General features: G+C 35.3%; 1 protein-coding gene across 5 annotated transcripts in view; it reads left to right on the forward strand.

The window, feature by feature from the left end:
* LOC122536218 (glycogen-binding subunit 76A) overlaps positions 1 to 12,992 on the forward strand; it is an 85,873-nt gene extending 72,881 nt beyond the window's left edge. For 4 of the 5 annotated variants that reach the window (XM_043668401.1, XM_043668403.1, XM_043668398.1 and 1 more), the window contains one exon: positions 9,913 to 12,992. In XM_043668401.1, coding sequence (XP_043524336.1) covers positions 10,015 to 12,294 — 2,280 coding nt within the window. In that variant the 5' untranslated portion in view covers positions 9,913 to 10,014 and the 3' untranslated portion in view covers positions 12,295 to 12,992. Of the gene's footprint in view, positions 1 to 5,497; positions 5,609 to 9,912 lie in introns of those variants that run through there. The other variant, XM_043668400.1, reaches the window with a different exon arrangement.
* The last annotated feature ends 12,914 nt before the right edge of the window (positions 12,993 to 25,906 follow it).

Genomic DNA, 25,906 nt, shown 5'->3' on the forward strand with positions numbered 1-25,906 from the left:
TGGTGCTCATCTTCTCTTATTCTGATGGTTCTAGATACTTTATTTGATAATTGAGTCTCTTTCAGTGGAATATATATTTTTTTATATTTTCTAGTGGAGAGTTTTTGTTGTGTAAAGAAGAAATGATCGAGGACCGCGGAGATTTTTGAGATATTAATACACTTTATTCGGCAATTGTGTCTCTTTAGTGGGACTTCCTTTTGTAAAGTATTTTCCGAAGCGAGGTCCCTTTTTTCTGGAATACATGGTGCTCATCTTCTCTTATTCTGATGGTTCTAGATACTTTATTTGATAATTGAGTCTCTTTCAGTGGGATATATATTTTTTTATATTTTCTAGTGGAGAGTTTTTGTTTTAAGGAAGAAATGATCGAGGACCGCGGAGATTTTTGAGATATTAATACACTTTATTCGGCAATTGTGTCTTTTTAGTGGGACTTCCTTTTGTAAAGTATTTTTCGAAGCGAGGTCCCTTTTTTCTGGAATATATGGTGCTCATCTTCTCTTATTCTGATGGTTCTAGATACTTTATTTGATAATTGAGTCTCTTTCAGTGGGATATATATTTTTTTATATTTTCTAGTGGAGAGTTTTTGTTTTAAGGAAGAAATGATCGAGGACCGCGGAGATTTTTGAGATATTAATACACTTTATTCGGCAATTGTGTCTCTTTAGTGGAACTTCCTTTTGTAAAGTATTTTTCGAAGCGAGGTCCCTTTTTTCTGGAATACATGGTGCTCATCTTCTCTTATTCTGATGGTTCTAGATACTTTATTTGATAATTGAGTCTCTTTCAGTGGAATATATATTTTTTTATATTTTCTAGTGGAGAGTTTTTGTTTTAAGTAAGAAATGATCGAGGACCGCGGAGATTTTTGAGATATTAATACACTTTATTCGGCAATTGTGTCTCTTTAGTGGGACTTCCTTTTGTAAAGTATTTTCCGAAGCGAGGTCCCTTTTTTCTGGAATACATGGTGCTCATCTTCTCTTATTCTGATGGTTCTAGATACTTTATTTGATAATTGAGTCTCTTTCAGTGGGATATATATTTTTTTATATTTTCTAGTGGAGAGTTTTTGTTTTAAGGAAGAAATGATCGAGGACCGCGGAGATTTTTGAGATATTAATACACTTTATTCGGCAATTGTGTCTCTTTAGTGGAACTTCCTTTTGTAAAGTATTTTCCGAAGCGAGGTCCCTTTTTTCTGGAATACATGGTGCTCATCTTCTCTCTTATTCTCATGATTCTAGCGGCTGCTACTTTATTTAGTAGTTGAGTCCCTTCAGTGGAATTTTTTTTTACATTTTTGAGTGGAGAGTTTTTTTTTTTTACAGAAGAAATAATCGAAGACTGCGAAGATTTTTGAGAGTTAATGAGATTATTAATGTAATAACTCTTTTTAATTATCGAAGGACGAAAAAAAGAATATATAGATTTTTCATTCTTTAGAATTTTATGTGCTTTGTTTTACTTTTTCATCTTGAATGGAAGATCGATTAATATCCAAGGCCATTAATACTCATTAATTCCTGGGCGTCAGGCGATGTCTACCTGTTATTGATCATTACTTGAAAGTAATATCTCTCTCTCTCTACACGTATTATTTATATTATAAAATATTGAATTCAGTTAAATAAAAACTCAATTGCTCTGTGTAACTACTGAGTATTCATATAGTATTGTTATACTTAATTTATTTTCTTACTTTCCCTGCGTCTTTTGTAAAGCATCAGCTTCACAATCAGCGCCACGTGAAATTCCATTTCATGCAAAATTGTCCCACGGGTGCTTAGCTCGCGTCATCGGGCTCGTTAAATCAATTTAGCTTTCAAACGTAGCTTACGATTGTTGCCAAAATATAATCAATTTATAGCCGCGCGTTGCCATAATTTCTCGTCTTTTCATATTTAGCCTTGACTGATCTCCAAGAATATTGTTAATAGGAAAGAAATGTTTATTTTTGAAGTGAATTGCAATTCCTAAAATTCAATTGCTGGAAAAAAGAGCAGAAAGAACTGCGAAATCAAGAATGTGACGCGAGATAATTAATCAAAAAATGTATTTATTGCAATTATGTCTGACACGATGGTGATACTCATCGGACCCAGATTACAATAATTCTGATAAATGTGATAAAACGAACCACGTTACGTAAATGTTGTTTGTCACAAGTAACAATAAATATAACGATTAATTCCATTAAATGTACATTAAACTTAAAATAGAATATTATTAATTATTGAAAATTGTCACACTACGACAAGAATTAACCCATCAAGTGATACAAGACTGTAAATGTCAGACCGTGTTACTTTCTTTAATTACCGTATCGTTGTTAATTAATACTCTCGTAACATACGTAGCTCGTAAATTTCATGCGAATTGGTTAACTTTTTACGCGGTATTTCCTTGAACCGGGCTACGAAATCCGTGATGCAAATCCATGAATAACATTACGAGTTTTTTTTATGTTACTGTAGTATTTCTTTACTGTGCGTGGTATCACGTGTTTCTTCGGTCGGTCACGTTCGTTCAATCACTCACATCAGTCGTTCTCTTACGATTAAACTGTTGTGTCGTCGTTGATGGGCGCCAAAGCGTTAGAGGTCAATTGTCAAACTCGACTGCTTCTTCCGACTTTTGTCAGTCATTCGGCTCGAACGTTGTGCGCTACGTGATGAAACACTCTCGTTTCCGAGCGAAAATTTTTCCGAGACAAAATTTCAGTTATTTCACCTGGATATCTCTGATTTCTTTAAATATTCTTTAAATATATTTTTCTTAATATTTAGATATTATTTTTTAAGTAATTTTTTTTTTTTTTTTAACATTTAAAACCATCGACGACCAAAGTATAAAAATTGTATCGGAGAAATTAGAGTGCAAGGAACGAAGAAAATAAAAAGCAACGAGAGATACATATATTTCGCAAAAATCATTCGGATTTTTAAAAAACGCAACATTGTAAATCTACAAAACCACTCTAAAGAATTGTAAATTCGTCATTTTGGTAATTTCAGCGTTAATATTATTTTTAAACAGGTATCATTCTTTCTCCATTCTCTAAATTATTAAATTAACTACGTGAATTAATTGTTTTCATTATTATCAACTAGTTTGCAAGAAACTAATTACTCATTCCGAAGGTCGTTCGATAACCTTTGAAAAAATCGTGAAATACGAATTTAAAATTTGAAAGTTGATCACAGTCACATCACAGCGTTCTAAATATAATAAAGAAATATATCTAAAAAAATGTGAATGATGTGATGTAACGTGAGATTTTGTGTTCAAAAATAAATTGGAATCTGGAAAGAATCTTCTTAACGAAATTTTTTCTTGTTTTCTTTTTTTTTTTTTGTTTTTGTTCTGTTCGTGAAAGATTTATGTATTGACGATCGAGTATTAAACTTTAATACGAGAATTTATTCTCTGTAATTGATTAGGTTACGTATTTTTATAACTGTTTTATCACTTAATTTTAAACCTTAAGTTTAATGTCAAAAATATGGAGAGAATTATTCACTACACGTATTACATTTAATAAATTAATCCAACATTTGCCATATTTCATCATTATCGAAGTTTAGATAATAGAATAATTATCAATATAGATGAAATGAATAACAATAAAATCTTCATATAACGAATACAATAAAATAATACATTATTCTTTACACTTTTTAAAAAATTATTAACTTCTTTTTAAAAATTTATTCATTTGAATGTAAACTAAAAAAAAAAACTATTCAATGTTTTCTCCCTTTTCCTTCAATTCTTGATTAGCAAAGAAAAAGAAATTAATAGTAACTTATTTTACAAATGATGAAATTCAACGTTTTCACTTTTCAATGTCACATGCTCTCAGAATCATTTGACATTTTATCCAAAGGAAATAATCATCATCGCGATCAACGCATAAGGGTATATTTATGAATTTCGCACGGTTAGATCGCCGGATCAGCGTCTAGACCAGGTAGGCAGAACTGATTCCTTGCCAGCGATTATATTTATCTCGTTCTAATTTTCACGGAACGTAGTACGATATCACGAATATTTTTTTTTTTTCGGACCATGCTAAAACCAACCATTTCTCGTTCAACAGTTGTGCGTATTTATACAGTGCTCTTCTCTTTAGTATTATCAAAACACATAAAAAACGTCTCATCTAATCGTAATCGTTGATTTGTTAAATGTTGCGAGAATGACAATGGTAGGCGAAATCTTTTCGTGCAACCCTAACCGTGTTAGGTTTTATTAGATCCGAAAATTATTTTTATTGCGAAGATTTTTGTTTGAAAGACTGTCATCAAAGTAAATTAATCGGAAATTAACAACAAATTAAAGATCTTACATCTCATTTAAATTTCTAAGTGACAACCTCAACTTTTCGAAAGTTGAATTGCCACATTAATTAATAGAATTCATACTTAGAATTTGGAGGGACTTGTTGGACGTTCTCTTTGAAAATTTCTTGGCACAGAGTTCCGTGCCTGAAGCTCCTTCTTACAGTCGAAATTTCAAAGGAAAAGGGAGAATATTTCACACTACGGTCATTTAAATTTCCTTTAATTAACAATTCCAATAATTGACATCGTTGAATATCGTTGAAAGTAATAGCAATTGGACATCACATGATTTTTCTTTCTATCGTTAATCTCAATCACCGAGAATGTAGAACATCAAATAAAATATTATACCTGATAACTTGCAGTAGTCTGACATAAATTACTATACTCTTATAATTTATTATAAATTATATATTATTAATAAATTATAATCTCAATCATCGAGAATGTAGAACATCAAATAAAATATTATACCTGATAACTTGCACTAATCTGACATAAATTACTATACTCTTATAATTTATAAATTATATATATTATTAATTATATTATTAATTATATATTATTAATTATTCTTATTATATATTATTATATTATTATATATTATTAATTATTATTAATAAATTATAATCTCAATAACCGAGAATGTAGAACATCAAATAAAATATTATACCTGATAACTTGCAGTAATCTGACATAAATTACTATACTCGAACAACGCTACTTGAGGATACTAATATCAAGTAGTATCGTCGAGTCATCGATGACTATAGCAATTTGTATCATGTTACAAAAATTTGAGATATTCAATTCTATATATTTCATATCATTCCTGACCATTAGCAACCAAATTAGAATTAGAATCACAATCAGAAGTTCGAAAGTCAGGCAATGTAGAACGTAAATTTTTACGGCCCACGATGTTCAATGATCCAGTTAAAGGTCAAATATCGACGAACCGAAACATGTATCGAGACAAGATTCCGCCGATGGATTCATGGTGGTCATCACGCTCCATTTCTTGGCCAATTGCTTTCGATGATCGACTATGGCGAGCTCAGCGCCAAAAATAATTGCCAGACCTCTGCGTTCGCAAGGCAGAAGGCGAAACGAGGACGTTTCTTCCTCTTCATCTTCGTGTGTACGTTTTACAGCTGCTGTGCTTCCCTTGCGAAATCATCTACTTGCTTTCATTGTGTTTTATTCTCGCGTATCGAGTGCCTATGGAACGGTGCAACAATAAGCTCGAAGAGAAGGTGAGATAATTATTTTTTTCCGATTTCCACGTGGGAAAATTATTTCGATGTACATTGGTCCCTTTGTCATTTCATTTAGTCTTCTTGGCCCTTCTCTTAAATGCAAGGAATAAACTTTATGGTTGAAATTTGTATTCTTTAGAAAAAATTTTTTTATGTTACATTGTATTACATGTTATTATTTATGTTTATTTATTTGCTCGATTCTTCTACCAAGTTTCGCAATGTATTTGCTTAAATGAGTAACTTGCGAAATTTAGTTATCAAAATTTATATATATATATATATTTTTTATCATATTACGCTTTATAAAGAAGATTTATATATTACGTTACGAAACGTGTTATCGAGTAGAATATTTCTTCGATTAAAATGAACAGTTTCTTGAAATGTTCCTCTTCTTTTTTTAAATTTATTTCATGTAACGAATGATTCTTGTGCTATATTTGGTTAAAGAGATTATTTGTGGAATATCATTGTTGAAATTTATATTTTCATTTGTCTTGGATTGAATTCAACAAATTATTTCGTACTGTGCCGTATGTAATTAATTATTTTTTTTATTTATCTCTTATTTAATCAATTAAATTTTTATTTAATTCACGATTATACGTACTTTGTGTTCTCGAAATAATATTTTCGTTTGATCGTTTTGAATTTATTAGTGAAAAATCGTGCGTTGAAAGATTCGTTATTGTACCGTAACCCAGTTGCAAAGAGAGTTTTGTGTCGTAAGAACGTTCTGCGCGTCAAAATTTCAACACGTAGGTTGCGATGACGATCATCCGCATTTCCTGTGACTGCTCTTTCTATTAACATTTTGGCTGGAAGCCAGCCTTGTGATCTGCGCTCAAATTTCTCCGCGATGTCATTAACGCGAGTTCATTTTTATCATCTTGTTTACAAACAAGACGATAATAATTGCTACGAGCAATTAGTTACGTTGCGAGCCACATGTTCGTGTCATACGACCAGCAAGTAAAAAAAGAAATATTTTTAACCTCTATTATTTATAACGTTTAAATTGATTTACAAAATTTATTTAAATATTTTAATAAATTTTTACTTATATTTTATTTTACCTTTTATTTTATAAGTGAAATATATTAAATATTTTAATAATTATTACTTATTAAAGCAGTTGTAGTTACAAATTTCAATGTAACAAATTAAACAGACGTTGTCTAATCAGAAACAGCAAATTTTATTTTGTGTTTCAATCCTTGTAAAATATTTTGAAATATATTCCGGAGCAGTGAGTCCTAGAATGTTGGCATTTCAAGCAGTTCAAGTTAATCGAACTCTTTCTTCACAACGTAAGCGATAAATATAGGCGGACTTGCTTCATGAATTCAAAAAAATGTAACTCGATCGCAGAGTTAACATCCACTGCACCATTAATTAACGTCACCGCTCCAGAATACGTCTTAAAATGTTTTATATTCAACGAATATAAAAGAATATTACATATCTATTACATAATGTTTATATTACATATATATTACAATATATTTACATATATATTACATTATATATTACATAAAATATAAAAGAAACAAAACGAATATAGAAAAATATTACATATATATTACATGTATATTACATTATATATTACACAAAATATAAAAGAAATAAAACGAACATAAAAGAATATTACAACGTCTAACGTCTTGATAAATATCTATAAATATCTAACTTAGGATTCATTCAGTGATCCAAAAATAAATGTACATCTGTTCAAAATTCAACTTTCAATCGATCGGTCGAATTTAGCTTCGAAACGATTGATGAAAGGAAAATTCGTAAAACTGGCCGAATAGAATTTAACTGCTTATAAATGCGGTGCATGTTATTTTCATTCAAGGATGCTGCGGTATTATACGGTGATGCTGTTGCGGCAACAGTTTTCGCAACGGCAGTTGTAATTGTAACTGTGATGGATAATAATACGATTATGCTCCTAATACGCGGTCTCATTGATCGTTGCAAGCTCTATGATTATTGCATTTCACTATTGGTCTCCCGTCGTTGTATACGATTAAAAATTAATTGACTAATGAGTCATCGTCAATGATGTCAACGTTAGCGATGACATTTATGTCAACGAGAAGCGAGACACTTGTTTGTCATGATTCACGCGAGACGTGACAGTGTTCTAAATATGAAAATATTTTCATACACTGACTGTGAGTTGATCTTGGTCGATCGTTTATTTTTTTATCCAGAACATTCTCGTTGTTTCAGATGATTTGTACTCTAGTAACGTAAAGAGTATGTCAGGTAGAGTGTGAAAAATGTTCACGATGAAATTGGAGCAATTTTCTTGGCGACGTTTCGTGACAAATCGAGTGGTGAAAAAATTGATTTGTCACCGTTGGTTGCGCCCCATATTCATGGGATCAGAAATGTTCTCAACACTTATTGTTAGTAATTCATCGTTTTAATTCTGTCATTCTGTCATAAAAGTTTAAAATTATTAATATCTGGCTCGTTGATAATTTTTTTAATCTTTCGAAAGTAACACGATAATTATTATTAGAACGTGTGCTTTTATAATAAAATGTTAAATTGTGTCACGGTGTTCCGCGCAGTCTATACTTATGCATGTAAAGTGTTACGAGAAGCAGCCTTTGTATGTTAATTATTTATTAGCATATATCATTGACCATGAAAATTCGTTACAAATTTTCACTTCAATTTTTACATTATCTCTAAAGTACTGAATGCACAGTTATCTTCTGACTACAAATATACAAATCGTTAAAAATTAAATAAAATAAATACAAGATTTATCTCTTAAGTACAAACGTTCAAATCGTTCAATTTCCTTCAATATCTACGTAAAACTGAGACCGATTTTTCTCAAACTTTCTCCCATCACGAACGTAACGGTGCAACGGTTCATTAACGCCGCGTCGCGTAATTTTGTCTCTCAGGTTAATACGAAAGGGTTGTCGTGCATTATATGCGGAAGGCAAGATTTACGAACCGATAGGTGCAAATGCGAGGGAGACGAGAAAATTTATACGCGGTGCCTTAAGATTCGATCCGCGCCGGCCGCGATATTGTATTCAAATGACGATCGTGACCCCACGCGTGACCTCTCGCGTGATTACGAAACTACCTTAAAATTTTTTTTTTAATTTTAAAACGCTCCTCCTCCGGCGCATAATTAATTTCTCTCCTCGTTTTCTTGCCTCGCTCCGTCACACAGGGACTCAGTATGGGATAGTTCGTTTTTCTTTCCATCCGATAACCAATCTGTGTCGTGTCAATTAAGCGAAGCGTTCAAGAATTTTACGAGAATTTTATTCTTGGAAAATTATTTTCACTTGTTTCCATTTTTATATTTAACCTCGAGAAATTCGTATCGACTCGCGTATACGCTATCGATTATAAATTACATCGGTGTATTTATTGGAAAAATCTGACAAATTTTATAGTATTTGTTTTATGTCTACATTTAGTATTTAGTACTATATTTATATTTAATTATATTACTACATTTCCAACTAACAATATACCACGCAAGTGATAGTACTTGACACATAAGGTTAAATTCAAGTATTAGTATATTACTTGATGTATAATATTATACATAACTGATACAATATTACTTTTCACTATTAACTCATCATTTATACACTTTGAAAAAGTTCAAACTTACTGCAAATTAATCAAAATGCCCAGATAGCCTTATGGAACCGTAGTGTAACTGAATATGTATTTCTTTATCATTTTACGTTATACTTGTTACATTTAAATTATACTTATAATTGTTTTATTTGCTATTTATGTATTATTTTATATCATAGATTATATTTATGTTATTTATAAAATAATATATATTTATATTATTTTATGTTATACATTATATTTCATTATACATTGTTATAATATTCTACAATATTATGCTTCAGCATACGTTATATTATTTATAATATTATAATATTGTGTTTTTTAAATTTTACAATATTGTTATATTATTTATAATATTATAGTATTATTATATTATTCACAATATTATATTATATATATTGTGTATTATAATATTGCGTTTTTCAAATTTTATAATATTGTTTAATAGTATAATATTGTTATATTATTTATAATATTATAATATTGTATATTATATACAATATTGTATTATATATATTGTCTATTATAATATTGTGAATTTTGAATTTTATAATCTTGTTTAAATATTATAATATTGTAAATTTAAAAAATTTTATAATATTAATATGTATAATATTGTGTTTTTCAAATTTCCTCCTCTGACGTGTCCTTTCCTCTGTTTTCAGACGAGCACCGAGAGTCGAGAGGCGGAAGAACAGGGTAGCAGCACGACCTCGCCCTCGGAGGGCAGGCACGCCGACGAGACGTCCGGCTCGTCCGTCCTTGAGATGGGCAGCACGGATTCGGCGGGCAGCGCCCACAGCGGCGGCCCTTCCTGCGGCCTGGTCAGCTCACTTTTCCCGAGCAGCTGTCGTGGCCGGGCCGAGGCATTCGCCAGACGTCTTCACCGACGACTAACCTCTCTCGGCGGCGAAGAGAATTCCAAGCAGAACGAGGACTCGTCGTTGCCGAAAGAAACATCCTGGTTACGTTCCACCACGGCAGCGAAAGCAATGATGAACAACACGTCGAACAATCACGTCCTCCAACATCAACCGCGTCACAATCCCGACACAGACTTGTGCTACGACTTCGATCTCGAGTACGAGGACGGCCTTAGCTCGCCGGCGGAAGAAGCAACGGCCGCTGAGGTGGCGGATTTAGTCGTCAACTCCGAGGTACTCAAGTCGAATCATCGCGAGGTTCGTCACAGTTCGCCAAACGGTTCGAAGGCCATGCTCTCCAGTATAGATTCCGAGTCTGGATACGTTTACGCGTCCCCTCTGTTGGGCACGTCTCCAGACAGCGATTCGTCCGACATATTTTTCGACCCGGAGTCGTCCGACGTAGAGAAACCGAAGAACGAGGTGTTTTTCGACCCGGTGACCACGTCGGACAGCGAGGTGACCACGTCGAATCTCTCCAACGGTTGCGACACGATGAAAGCCAAGAGCAACACGTTGTACCGTAGAAGGACGCCGGAGATCAGCGTCGAACATTCCGAGGACACGTCCGAGTCGAGCGCATCGTTCAGAAGGAACAACTTTTGCGACAAGGGCCCGAGGAAGGACGATTTGGTATGCAGTTCGGAGGACTCGCAGGAGACGACCACGTCGCCTAGTCACGAGTCACTTTGGAGCACGTTCGACGAGAGCACCATGTCCCTGCAGGACGAAAGTCCCTCCAACGTGAATCCCAACCTGACGATTCAGAACCGGCTGTCTAAATCGCATTCCGACTCCGAGATACCCGTCCACGGGCCGAAGATAACGATCACGTGCGACCCGAGCGACGAAAGAACAGGCATCGACGACGTTGACTTCGTGAACGGTCGTCTGTCGGAGAACGAAGACGAGCTGGAGGACATCAGGAACGCGAGGAACCTCGTGAAGGAAGACTCGCCGGATTCTTCGGACAACACGTTCGAGGAGGACCTGCCGTACGACGAGGAGAAACCCAAGGATATACTGGAGCAGACGAATATTCTGAAAACGGAGGAGAACGCTGGCAACGATACCGACGACCACTCGACGTACAGTAGCATGATCAGCATCCCCGGTGCCCTGACACTGGAGTGTCCTACGGGCGAGCGAGTGGTAGAGGTGACGATGAAGAACGAGATAGAACTGCAGATCGAGAATGGAACGGTAATAAACAGCAGCGACGAGGACAAGATGTGTCTACTGTTGAAGAAGCTCGCCACGAGTCCGACGGTGAAGGACGACCCGCATCTGCCGCAGAAGCCGCAGGACGACAGCATCGAGGAGGAGGAGGAGGAGGAGGAGGAGGAGGAGGAGGAAAGACCTCAGAAGATCAGACGATGCTCCTCGTTGAAAACCGGCAAAACGCCGCCAGGTACACCCGGAAGGAAGAAGATCGTACGATTCGCGGATGTTCTAGGCCTAGATCTCGCCGATGTGCGAACGTTCTTGGACGAGATCCCGAAGATCCCCAACTCAGCCTACAGCGATCTGATCTACGACGACATATTCCAGAAGGACACCAGCCCTGTGAGCACCTCGCCGAACACCACTCAATGGGGGGCCCGGTACATGGATAACCGACGTGGATCGGGCTTCCCTCTACCCTCCCGCAAGATAGACAGAACTCTGGTGCCTCTGTTCGAACAGCCTGGCGGTCAGCCTAACTTCCTGGACCTTGTCCGCGAGCGTCGAGTGTGCTTGGAGAACGTGCTCGTCCAGGACCCGCTCACGCTCTGCATTCACGGCACGGTCCGCGTGATCAACCTGGACTTCCACAAGTCGGTGCACATCAGATACACGTTGAACTCGTGGCGGAACTTCAGCGACCTGCAGGCCATCTACGTGCCGAATTCGTGCGACGGTTTCAGCGACAAATTCTCGTTCGTGCTCTACTGTCACACGCTTCCCGTCGGCCAGAGGCTGGAGTTCGCCGTACGGTTTCAGTGCAAGGGCGAACAGTACTGGGACAACAACGCCGGGGCCAATTACTGCTTCCAGTGTTTGCCAGCCTCGTCCACCGTCGGCTACATACCGATCACGGCCCAAGAGAACCAGCAACACGAGTGGTCGCCTGTGTTCTACTGATGGACACCACGGTTCGAGCACTGGATACCCGGGACAAAGATACGGCGATGCTTCGCGCAGACAAGGTGTCTAAAGTGGATCCGAATAATGGCTAACAAGCGACAGATAGATAGATAGATAGAGAAAGAGAGAGAGAGAGAGAGAGAGAGAGCCTACGGTTGTATAAACGTTCCTAGAGTATATATGCCGTGCTGTACATAACTGTCCTATTCTCGAGTGGCTCGAAGGAACGAGAGGAGAGAGAGAGAGGCAGATCGAGGAGCAGGGATCGCACCGGCGTCAATTATTCTTTCCTGCCGTTTTCCGGACAGCCTTTCAGTGGACTGGAGAAACTCGACGCACCTGTTAGACTGATATTTTTTACACGTTCGTTGTTCCTTGTTTGCGAGCGAGAAATACGTATTCGGGATTGACGCGACGTCGCTTCTTCGAACGAGCCGGGACTGTGGGGTCGACAAAGATGTCATTAAATACGCATAGCTCTTCGAAGATGGGAAAAGGAGGTGATTTGGAAGAACGGAGCCTGGGTGCTTTGGAAGCCGAGAAAGATACTTGAAAGGCGACGGATCGGTGATGGACTGTTCGCGAGAGCAATGGAGGATTATTTTTCACGTTCCTAGAAAGTACCTAATTTTTGCAGAGTTTGCACGATAATCGAGCCTAATGTGAATCTGAGGAAACTCTCAAACTGATTACAACGCGCGATCGGCGGAGGCTGAAGAGATTTTTATTCGACGTATGATAAAGGGGCTCTAGGATTGTATTGATACTGAAATCGAAGGCTCCTTTTTATCTTGTTTTTTTTTTTTTTTTTTTTTTTTTTTTTTTTTTTTAATTTCATTTTAAACGTTTAACGTACGTTTTACGAAAATTGCACGAACATGTTCTCGGATCGATCAAGGTCGAAACGACCCTGTCGATGAACTTTTTATCTACGAACATATCTGCTCAGCAATTCCTGGGCTACGACCAATCTGGTCCTTCTTACGAAACTTCGCTTCGTTTAACACATTCGCTGCTATGTTACGTCACGCAAACGTTAAGTAAGTCATTGAGTTCGTGCGTCGCGCGTCGAGAGTTTGAACGAACTTTCAGGAAAAAGAGAAAAAAGAAAATGAAAACAGTGAGCAATGTGAATTGCGATGAACTCTGTAGAACAAAGAAAGAAAAAAAGAAAAATGGAGGCTTTATGAAGGAGTTTATTTGAATAGCAACGAATGTGTTAACTCACCGACACGACTTGTCCGTATTCTTAGCCCCATAGATGGTACGAATATCGTAACGAACCAATAAGTTGGACACTTTGAAGCGAGACACTTTTCTATTTGTTTAAATCAAAATGTTCGACCAGTGCCAATCTGACCTAGTGCCATCGGACGTGTTACACCAGAAACTATTAATAACGAGTCAGATGTACGTAACACCATGTTCGTAACATAGATTTTTTTTTTTTTTAAACGAAATGTGATAGCCCATGAGCAACGAGCTGCTTTGTTTCACCGATTCTAAATAATAATCGCCGTATGACGGTGGCAAGTCAGGGAAATCGAGGCCTGATTAGATTAATCGCCAACACCTATGTAGATTCCCAAGGCAGTGATAGTAATTCGATTATTCACGGTTTTAGTTTGATTACGCACGTTAGGGTGCCAGGAACGCAACGGAATGTTACGAGATCGATGATTTGGTTCATTTGTTAATTGAAATCTGGTTTTCGAACTCTGGATCACCACTCAGTTAGAAAGTTTCACATTGTTTAATTTATTTCTTCGACTGTTTGCGATATATAATATTCAATTTAATTTCTACTCGCGCAGTATCAAGTTTTCATTGCGAACGACACACAACAATAGATAGTTTTAGATCCTGACAGTGAAGCAAAACAAGTTTCAATTGGATTAAGATCGAAAACTCCTCGATAAGAAGGTACACAGTAGTATCTAGCTTGTTGGAAAATTATTAATTTACGAAAGAAGTTAAGCAAACACAGATGATTATAACGCAAACGAAAACTGTTTAATGTTCAACACTCAAACTGAAGATACTGATACTCAACGCCAACTTTAAATTATCTTTCATTATCCTATATATCACACTTCGCAAACTTTAATATTCTTAAACTTGGGTATTATTATGAATTTCATTTAATACACAATGTTATATTTAATGTCAATTTAATTATTATCGACGAAGCTTCTTCAACAAATTCCATCGTTCGTTCCTGCGCATCCTGGCATAAAAACGAACCATTTGCCTTCACGTGGGATAACGAAAGCAGTCGGTCAGTGCAATCCAAGTTACCAGTTAAAGAGAGCATCTTGGCAACGATCGGGATTTTACGTGAGTCACAATGATGTTTCACAAGTGTCAAAAAGGAGGCAACATTGTCCTACTGTCACCAAGATTGCATCAGGCAGTGCGGTCGGTTTTTCTTCGTTCGAAACGATGAGCGACACGTTTATCAACGAGATTCGCGATTAAACTCGGTTGCTGTATTGCCTGAACGACACTTACCACGGTTGAAGACGAACCAATTAACCGACCTGATGCACCCCCGTGAGTGATAATCGTAGACAAAGGGAAATAATAGAGCGGTAGATTGCACTCGTAGACCTCGAGATCACGAGACGACATAGTATTTCACGACAACACGATATTTTTGGTATAATGTTCGACGCGTTTCTTTCCTAACTCCGATCGTTACTGTGTATTTTGCACGTGTTACGTGAGAGTACATAACGACACGTTGTTACCTAACACACGCACACACACACACACACACACACACACACACACATACATACACCACTGATGTATAAATACATCTTTTACATTTTGCAATTCAAATATTGTCTTTTCTTATTTTCTTCGTTGTACACGCAGTGATTTTTCTAAAGTGTAATTTTAGATCGAGAAAGAGGGAATTTTATATATGTACATATAAAACAAAAACAAAGAATAAAAAGACTTTTATACAATATTTTTTATATAAGTTGTAGGTACGAGTAGGTAATTAACTGAAGACTAGATTGTGGATTCTTGTGTATTTTCATTGGGTCAGAAAATTGCGCGAAAAATACGCAGAGTTCGAGGTTGCGACAAGTCGCCCATTTGTTTTTGAGATTCAATTCACGATAAACTACGAATCACGAATCAAATATTCGCAATCTAGTTAAACAACGTTACACGTAACACAGGCAAAATATATCATACATACCGTTGAAAGTGTCAATAGTGGTCCAGTAGTTACAACAATATAACGTCGAACAGAGGGAACGTACGAAACGATGTTAAGATTACGCTGTATGATAATTCTTAAGATATTTTTTGTAACGATTTTCATCAAGTGACAACAAGTGCTTTCTACATACGATACACGATAGTGAAACGTAAACGCGATACAAATTGTACATAGGCGGCGTCAGTATTGGTGGGCAAGTGTGTCTCGAGAACGGGGGGATCTATTTCTTCTTCTTCTTCTTCTTCTTCTTCTTCTTCTGTTTTTTTCTTTTTGTTTCGTTTAGTACGAATCGATCAATGTTTCTTTAATTGTACATTATGATACACAGCCTGTTCGAACACATCGGTGTTCGTTACACGCGACTTTTTTTTTTTTTATTGTACATATCATCGATACATTTTACACAATGATATATTTACACGGCGATTATAAACGAGTTCTCTAGTTCTCGGTATTTTATTTCTTGTTCTTTTTTTTTTTCTTTTTTTTATATATACATATATATACACACGATCGATATCGATCTTTTCTAATTTTATATTGAACGCAAGGCAGATATCGTTGCATTGCTATTTTACTCGCTTTATTCGTAATCGTATCGTTAACCTGGGGACACAGAATACTTATTAGCCGATCTATATTCACGTATACTTGGCCTTGTCGCTGTACACTTCTGCGAGCTATTAATTTTGAAGAAAGACGTCGGAGAAATAATTATACATAACGTTTCGTAAATACGGAGTAGTGCTTCTTGCAGAGAAGATTTTCCTTCTTTCTCTTTTTTTTTTCTTTTTTTTTTTTTTAAACGCGTTTTACTTGTACATTGTAGGTTTTAATAATGCTGTACTCTCTTTCTTCTTTTTTTAATTGTTTTAAACTTAGGCGCATCGTAACCACCATTATTGAGGCCCTCGATATTTACACGTACATTACACACACACACACACACACACACACATACACACATAATGAAAGCCTTTCCTATAGTTTATCCCCCTGTATATATATATATATGCCTCTTAAGAAACGAAGTTCGAATTCTATTCTGGTTAATGACAGAAACGATATTCTTCCACGTGTTAAGAATGATGGTTATTGAGATTTATGGAAACGGTTATATTGTACGAGTCACGAGTTAAGATGTTTTTTAATTACGTTACGAAGAATCCAGCCTGATGCGCGAAATATTTCATCAACTTTATTGTGGAGATGCTCTCGCATCGGCGAGGAGAACAATTTTATATTTCTTTTGACAGCCTTCTCTCAATGTAGTTTAATATCATCGGTGAATTTTCATCGTCAGGATTCAAATAGTTTGTAAAAAAAAAACATCATCTTTTATAAATATTTAACGGAAGGAGTCGATCGTCTTCGGTAATTAGAATTTTAACATTTCCATTCGCGAAGGGGCACAAATTGGTCAGAAGACGATGAAACGAGGGAGAAATGCACAAAAATGTAGGAGAGCTAACAGAAGAGAGGGACGAAATGAGGTCTACTGCCAGACACGCTTTGTGTTCAACCAGAAAGAAACTTTGTCTCTCTGATTTTCATTTCGCAGATGCATCATTTCGAGGCATTAGTTTTAACAAAGCAATTAGTCGTACCTGTATTAAAAGTTCAAAGCAAAGCGCATAAAGCACTTCACAAAAATTAAGAGAGAAATGTTAAATTGTGGTAATTGCGAGGGAGGCTCTTTCTTCTTAAAAGATACAAGGAGCTGATTAATAGAGTTTCTGAAATGTCTCGTGCATCAGGTTCAGAGAACAAAAGATTCCTCGAAAGCCAATTTATATTATTGTTGAATCTTGCGGAGCACACGTTGCAAATTTCGCGTAGGCGCGGGGTGTCACTCGAAAAATTTCATCCTGTAAATATTCAGAATCTTTGTAAATATTCGGCCACGTTCGTCAGCTTCGAATAAAAACAAGTCGAGCGAAAAGCTATTGCGAAGTATGATCGTGTGACGCCCCGAACGAACCGGAGACTAAACTATTTTTGTTAATCTTCGTTCGTGTTTTGCAAGTAACTGCTATCGTCTCGTTGGTGAGATTCTTCGAAGAACAGCGAGGGCGCAGCTTCACACGAAATGCCTTGTACGTTGTTGTAAAATTCAATTTCCAACGGCAGCTACGAATTCTGCAAGGATCAAACCGACGAAACCGAAACACGCGCGGGAAATCATTGTTGCCGCTTATCTCGGACGTAGAAATGTTTCTGACACATTTCGTGCAAAAGTTTTATTTTTCGTAACACGTAGCAGAGATTCGAGTTGAAATGAATCTTTGCTCGAACGTAAAGTGTATGTTTACACTTTAAATATGAAAGCTTGGATCTTTTCTATTTGGAAAAATTGTCGAGGATTAATAATTATGGATGGATTTTCTTGATAACCAAGATAAATAATTGAAAATAATTCGTTGATGTTCATGAATTTTTCAAATTCTTCAATTGAATAAGAGTTATTAGGGTCAAGCAGAGATTCGAGAAAATGCCTGAACAAATAATTCGTTAACTGAGAATAGCTTGAACAATTTTTAGAAATTTCCATCGCAATCAAATAAAGATGCAAGTAAATATGTCAATCCTAATTACGTTACTATTTAGGATACGAGAATTCACAGAGAGAAAAATTCTGAAGAGAGAGTCTCACATGTCCTCAGCAAATTTCCTTCAAAAGGAGGCAAGTCGCATCGCAATAAATCGTATTGAACGAGATTTCAACGAATTTCCTTCAGATGTTTCGTGGTCGAGAAATTTCTACGTTCGAGATGTGAAATAAAACAAAAAAAAAAAAAAAAAAAAAAAAAAAAAAAGAAAGGAGAAAAAAGAAAAAAAAAACAACCATAGCTGTAACGGTAGTATATTTTTATATTCTAATGTACACGTAAGCATACGTTGCACCTCTAGTCCGTAGAGCCGTGAGCTTTCGTCCAATTACCGAGCCTTTTGCAGTTTTTAACGAAAGAAAGAAGCAAAAAAAAAAGAAAAAGAAAGAAAGAAAAGAAGAAATAAGAAGAAGAAAAGAAACGATTAATTAACGAAGTTTGAATCGGCAATTATTAAAGTGTTAAGGTGCGAGAGAGAGAGAGAAGTGCGGAGAAAAAGGAGGAAAGACTACATGTAATATGTGCGTATGTGTGTGTATGTGTGTATGCGAATAATCACGAACATTGCGTACGATCGAAAACATGAATGAGAGAGGACAAAACAGGAAGAGCATGGGAAATGCTGATCAATCTCTCTGTCCATTTGTGTAACAGCTATTTTTACTTTGTAATTTTAACTTTACTTTTAATCGTTTTAAGGTCTGCCTTCCTATTTTATTTTCGTCTCTCCCCCCGTTTGAAGGAAGAAAGCGAGGATGAAAGATGATTGTTTGTTCTTTTAATTGCGAAACGAGTATACACGCACATGGATTAGCAACGAACAGATCGCGAGAAATCGGAGAAAAAAGAAGGTTGAATTCGTGTCTAAGATTGTTTATTTATTTCGTGTGTGATATTTTATACTCTGCTGTGTCCGACTTTGCGTTACACTGCGGACTACTATTTTTCTTCGTAACTTGATTACAAGATGTTTGAAAGGAAGCATTTTGTACACTGTCTGATTCTCACATTTTCACGAGTTCTCGATTCGATACTAGAGAAGCTTCTGTTCTCACAGGATACATTTTCTGTAACGTTGACTTTCATTCCCAAAGTCGAATTTATAGACTCGAACTGTTCGTTTGCACTCGATCTTCTTCTCGATTTATTCTGATCGAGTCAGAGCAGTCATTGTTTGACCAGTCGAATGGTTCGAAATTGTTGACTTTCGAATTTTTGCTACTTCAAGTCTAAATTCAAAGATTCTATAAAACTAGTAGATATTACCTTCCTTTGCTAATAAATAAATTACTTTCTAAATTACTTATTCTTAAAAGAACAGGTTCAAATATTCCTCTTTTTTTTGTCTTGAGAAGACATTAAATTTAAGCTTGAAAGTTCCATTTTTTTTTCTTACTGTTTGTCGAGAAACTTAATAAACAAAAGGCGACAAAAAATTCTTCTTTAGGACCATTTTTCCTGAAAAGCGCCATACGAATTCTTCGTGCAACAGTTTATCTCTAAACGTAGATACCAATTTTTATATTTCCTCTGAAACGAAGCCTACCTACCATTTGTTTGCTCTTGTCACGTAAGAGATCCTCAAACTTCTCCTTTAATTAATTTTAATAACAATAGTAGAACTGTATAGAAAATTTTATAGTGAACAAATTGTATATATTCACTGTTTCCAGTTTATTGTCCACATCTGAGTGTAATTTTATTTTTTAACAAACTCAACTGTTTCTCCTAGCAAAAAATTTATTTGCTGCGAATATTTTCACAAAAAAGCAATGATGAAATCACTGTCCGCCAGGTTGACGATTAACTATTATCCGCTTTGCAATTTTGTTTACACTTTGCTTTTTAATTGTGTCTCGAAGTTGTTTATTTATTTCGTATGTGATATTTTATATTCTACCTTTATCTTGAATTCATTTTGATCTTGTTTCGATTTTAAAGGACAAGCTCGTGAATTCTGTTCGTTGCGGTTCGCCGTCGTTGATTTCGTGAACATTGTCACATCGCGTGATTACTCGATCGTCGTATGATCGAAAATCAAATTTTTCTCCGACGGATCGGAGTTTCGCGGGAAAAGTAACTTTCACTGTAGAATTGGAGAGTTATCCAATTCAGTATACCGCCAATTTCCCCCCCCCCCCCCCCTAGTTAGTAGTGTATACTACATTCGCAAAAAAAAAAAGTTTGTCTGTATGTATAAAATTATATTACTGTATTAATTAAGCGAACTTTAAAAGTCATTGTTGCTGAAATTCATTACTGAAAAACTTCTGGAAACAGATGGTAAAACATATTTCACAGTGTGAAGAAACAATTGATTCCAATACCGAATTCTCTCCTTTTCTTTCGGACTTACTTTGAAGGAGAAATTACTCGTTACGCACTACTGAGAATTTTGAAAAGGACAGAAGGAATTTTGAAAAGGAAAGTAGTTGCTGTTAACGAAAAAAAAAAAAAAAAAAAAAAAAAAAAAAGGAAGAAACGATAAGATTAATTATTTGTCGAAGTAATTAATTCTACGTACTCTAATCCTTTATTTTATATTAAGGCAAAATCATTTGTTATTTAATGTGTAGAATTACGCTCCGTGTATTGTACATTGTTCCCAAAAAAACAAACGAAACACAATAATACTCATTGAAAAAAAAAAAAAAAAATAATGCGTGGAAAACGTTCAAATAATATTCCGCATATCCTGTTCTACAATATTCTGTGCTTTCACAATGCAACGTTTATGTCTCTGAACGAAAGTTCGTTGCTTTAAATTTCGAAGACGAAATTAATCGGTGTGGCGAAGAAAAAAAAAAAAAACGTCACTGATATGAAGCAATCGTTCGATATTTTCGATCGGTTCGAAAGGCCACGGTGCGGCAATTACGCGCATCAAAACTTCTTTTTCCTCTTCTTTTTTTTTTTTTTTGTTTATGTTTCTACTAGGCCTCGATGTGGGCCTGTATCAGTCAATATTGCGTCTTTTATCTCTTTATTAATTACGTTTTCTTTGCGAAAGGTCAGTGAAGTTGCGTAGAAAAATCTTCAACGAACGAGCAAAAGAGTACAAGTCAGAATAATTAGTTGTACTGAGAAATACTTGAGTTTCATTTTTCTCTTTTTCTTTTTTTAATCATCGGAATCCTAATCTTTTGAATATTATTTTCCTATTTACAAATCTATTGTCACTTTTATTAAAAATAAATTATATCCGTGCATATCTTTGCGCATTCGAAATTAAAGAAAATGCATAGAATATGCGTATAACGCAGAGAAATGTGCAAAATATTAAAAATATAATACCAAAAATTTGTAAACGTAGTAACGTTCAAAATGACGAAACAAATCTCTGCCTAGGTATTCTATTTTTTCAAAATTATTTCCAAGAAAGATGTACACTTGCGGATTAATAATTATGCACACTTGCAAGAACTGAGATTGACCAGGCTAGAGCCAATTTGTCTTTGTCAATTATTAGTTCTGTAATTGCAGAAATTCTCTGGTTAAAAAATGAAATTAATACTCAGTTACAATATTAAAATGTGGACATATATCATACTCGATTAAGAAACTTCTTTTTCTTAAATAATAATTTATATTAACACAGTGCGATGTTTTTAATGATTCTAAGTGATTTTTTAAAAATTTTTAAAAATGACTTACGTTATCTGGACTCATACTCTTTTGCAAGTTCACCAAATGAATGTAAAAAAAAGAAGGGAAGGATGTTTATTATATATTTGATACAAGAAAGAAAGGTGTATCGTGGAAAGAAAGGTGTAACGACGAAACACCTCTAATCATGCTAATGTTTTTCGTTCGATGTTTTATATTACGAAAATATGTAATGAAGGCATGGTTTCTTCTTCTATAGTTCCTTCATGACAAACAACGCGTCATTTTACTGCTCAATCTTCTTTTTTTCTCTTTTGTGTTACGGAAATTATTTAAGAAAATCGCCACGTCGCTCCTTGATTCATTGAATTGAACTTTTCATTGATCAATATGATTACGATTGACTCTGATCACTCTTAACACAATAGAAACGACAGGTTTCTAAATCTTTAGAACATCATCTCGAAGAAATTGAATTATCGTTACACTATTCACATTATATCGAGAAATATCTAGTTTTACTTTAACATTGTACTAAAAGATAATTTCGTAGAAGTTTGAATTGAAGTATCATAATATTCTTTATATGAAGATTACTGGAGACTTCTTATTTCTTCGACAGATTTTAAAATTCAGTACATCGTCGATCGATCTTCTTACATTTTCCTTCTTTTCAAAATTTTCGAAATACTGCTTGTTTCAATCTCGCACGAAATGTTCATTTCCGATGTTACGTAAAAGTATCGTCTGTTCAGTCACAAAGTGAGTGTTAAGAGTCATAAAATTGTGTCAGAAAATCAACAAACGTCTTCCCCTTGTGATCTTCGTACATATCGCTCGTGCAATTGTTCTTTTTTTTTTTCTTCTCTCTACATATTCGACATAGAGATAATTAACAATTGATCTTTGAACAAGTTTCGCCGCAGGGAAAAGAGCGCAACGTCGCCTCAGACTGATAACAACAATCAGACTTTTGCATACTTTTATTAGAAGAATGTTAAAATAAAAGTTAAAATAAAAGAAAAAAAAAAATTGAAAAATATATATATATATATGTATGTGTATGTGTATGTGTATACGTACAACAAGAAACAGGTTGTAGCCGATGTAAACGATCAGTTCGGTTTTTAATCCCTTTTCCTTTTTTTTCTTTTTTCTTTTTTTTTTTCTCCTTCCGCCATTGTACGTTTCACGCCGAGAATCGAACTTTCAATCTCGTTTGTTTGTTATTTTTGGATGATGTTGTCTCTTGTTGTAGTTTGGCTATGGTATCTCGGCGTTTATTGTTCATCGTATTGTCGAAGTGTGGCGTGGGTGGTCGCGTTTGAGGGTTCTAAATGGGGTGTAGCGGAATAATTGCGACGAAGCATGGAGCGAGTGTTGATGGAGGAATGAGAAAAGTATCTATACATATAAATAGACGTACATGATATATCTGTAACACATGTTCTATATGTTATTAAGACAATAAATGGAAAACCGATCGACGGCCTCTTCTTCTGCCCTTCCGTTGAGTCCATCATTGCGAATGGTGAATTTTAAGTAGAACTTTCCAATTTGTAGAATTTAGGTCACCGTAATTTGGTTCGACTGGAACATTTATTTGTGTCTCTCTCTGTATGTACGTGCAAAGAAAATTTATAATTATTCCCAATCATTCTAAAACGTGAAAATGCAAATTGGACGTGGACAAATTAGATCTCTGTGTCGTTGTTCTTCAATTTATATATTTTTCGACAGTACTGTAGTAACAATCGGAGCAAAGAAACGATCGATTAAATATCTCGAAAATTCTTATTCGCTCTTATTACAGAGAAATTATTTATTAAATAATTATTTATATTTCACTCTGTGTTTGAATTCAATAAATTTTGAGCGAGTCAACGAGACTCTGTCGATACGTGTGTATTATACATGTTTCAAGAACGAATTATATAACTTGACGAACGCACGTTATTATCAAATTCAGCTGACGTCGCGATTATTTATTATTAGAAGCTTCTATTCGATATATTTTGTGTTTAAGGCAATTATTGAGTGAAAATGGCGCAACACTGACGCGAAACTTATTTTTACGAGTGAAGCAAATTCGAGAATTATTTTATCGATAGGTGTGACCTCTCTCTGGCAATCTGAGGTTACTTTAAACCTTAAAGTTTATCACGTGGGTTGTAGATAAAACGAGGTAACTTGCGATTCCATGAATCTTACGATATCTGCAATGTTTTTCTTCGCGGTGCAATTATCATTCATTTTTTTCTTTCCTCTTTTCTTCGCGCCGTCTAAAAATTTTAAGGAAATATAGTTTGTAGAAGTACGTATATGTCAACGATCGAAGGGACTATTGTAAACATTATAAATTTATAGAAAAGTAACTTAAAAGAGAACTAATTCTAATTTTAACCATTATATAGTACTAAATGCCACAATTTCTAACGATGGTTGATCATAATTTTGTCGAGTGTTTTAATTCTGAAGTAATTCTGAAATAACGTTATTTAACGTCACTGGTTCGCCAGTTTTCACTTTCATATTTTTAAATTATAAATTTCAACACGCTGTGTGTGTTCTTTTTTTTTTTTTACTCTGAATTACGTACATCAATAAAAAGAAGGCGTCGTTCTATTTGTCTTGTCTGTGTACAAAGCAATAAATCGCATTACGAATTTTATCAATTCCCCATTGTAAGCCACAGAATGACCGAGCAGACGGTTGAAAATAATTGAACTGCACCTTCCGGCTAGGCCAAGATTCCACGTGTATTTTTAGAGCTACTTTCGGCGGTGCCAAGTTTAGCTCGTGTATCGTGTTTGTCATTGTTCTGCATTGCACAAGCGCCTTTTAAAAAACTTAATCTATATCCGGTGGTGCAAACGATACGAACAATGTCGGGTAGTGAATTCGATATGTTTTCCAATGTGAGGTTTTAATCGCAGACGTAATTTTTTGGTAATCTGACCTGACACTATTATCGTCGATTGTATTGCAATCTCTCTCTCTCTCTCTTTTCTTTTTTTTTTGGCAATAAATTATTCACTGGGGACCCTTGGTCACGCAGAAAAATCGCGTGCCTTGTCGCGAAGATGTACACATCATGCTGTGTACGATATTTTTCGAGAAATTAGGAAATTAGGAAATATTCTTTTAAAGCGAGATTAATTTTAAAGGGGTAGATTAAACTTCGAAATTTGTTACAAGGGATTCGTTTCACTTTAATTGTTTGGTCATTCGTCGTTTAAAAGTTTCCTTTCTTGCTGTTATGTTGTATTACAGTATGTTGTATATTGTATTTTATCAATCGAGCAACACGTTCGAAACTTTGATGTTGCTTGGAACAATGTTACAGTAGATAAAAAAAGATATTCTGGTGAGAAATGAACGTGTGAATTATTATATGTAATATAATTATACGCAAGTAATTGGTAGTCTTGAAATAATTTTTTATCAATCTCGCGGTTACAAAACGTCGCAAGTTCATCTTCGTATTTCACTTCGTGTTACATTTCGTACAAAAGAAGCTCTGGGATTAGCTTTCAACCCTTTTTAATCACACATTTGGTTTCCAGCACATTTGCTGCTACTGATTCGCACGTCTGTTTAATAATTTAATTTCAACAACTTCGGCAATTGCTTTCTTATTTCCTTTACTTCATACGTGCATCCTTTTGAAACAACTTTATTACGTAAACCGAAAATATTATTTCTCACAGAGGAGAAATTATACATGTTGTATTTCAGGAGCAACGAACGTGCCAGGTTGATTCAGGTGGAGCGAGAAAAGAAAGAAAGAAAACAGATCACGCTTGAAAATGGCAGCTGTTTATTACAAAAAAAAAAAAAGAGAAAGAGAGAAGAAGTCTGAAAACAGTGGACATTAAAAAAAAAAAAGACGGCTTAAGTCGACGATTGAAAACAAAAAAACAAAAAAAGAAAAAAAAAAGAAGAAACGCCTGGAAAGCAATACCAACTAACGATTACCCTGTGTGTGCTTCTGTCGTTGCGAGTAATTACGTTATCCGTCTCGATAAATAGCAAATCTATCTCTGCCTTTCTTGTCAGTCTTTGCAACTCGTTCGTCGAATGAATTATCAAAGAGGAAGAGGAAGAAGAAGAAAAAAAAAAAAAAAAAAAAAAAAAAAAGAAAAAAAAAAAAAAA

This window comes from Frieseomelitta varia, unplaced genomic scaffold (assembly GCF_011392965.1).
Source record: "Frieseomelitta varia isolate USP_RPSP 00005682 unplaced genomic scaffold, Fvar_1.2 scaffold_816, whole genome shotgun sequence".
Classification (NCBI taxonomy): domain Eukaryota; kingdom Metazoa; phylum Arthropoda; class Insecta; order Hymenoptera; family Apidae; genus Frieseomelitta; species Frieseomelitta varia.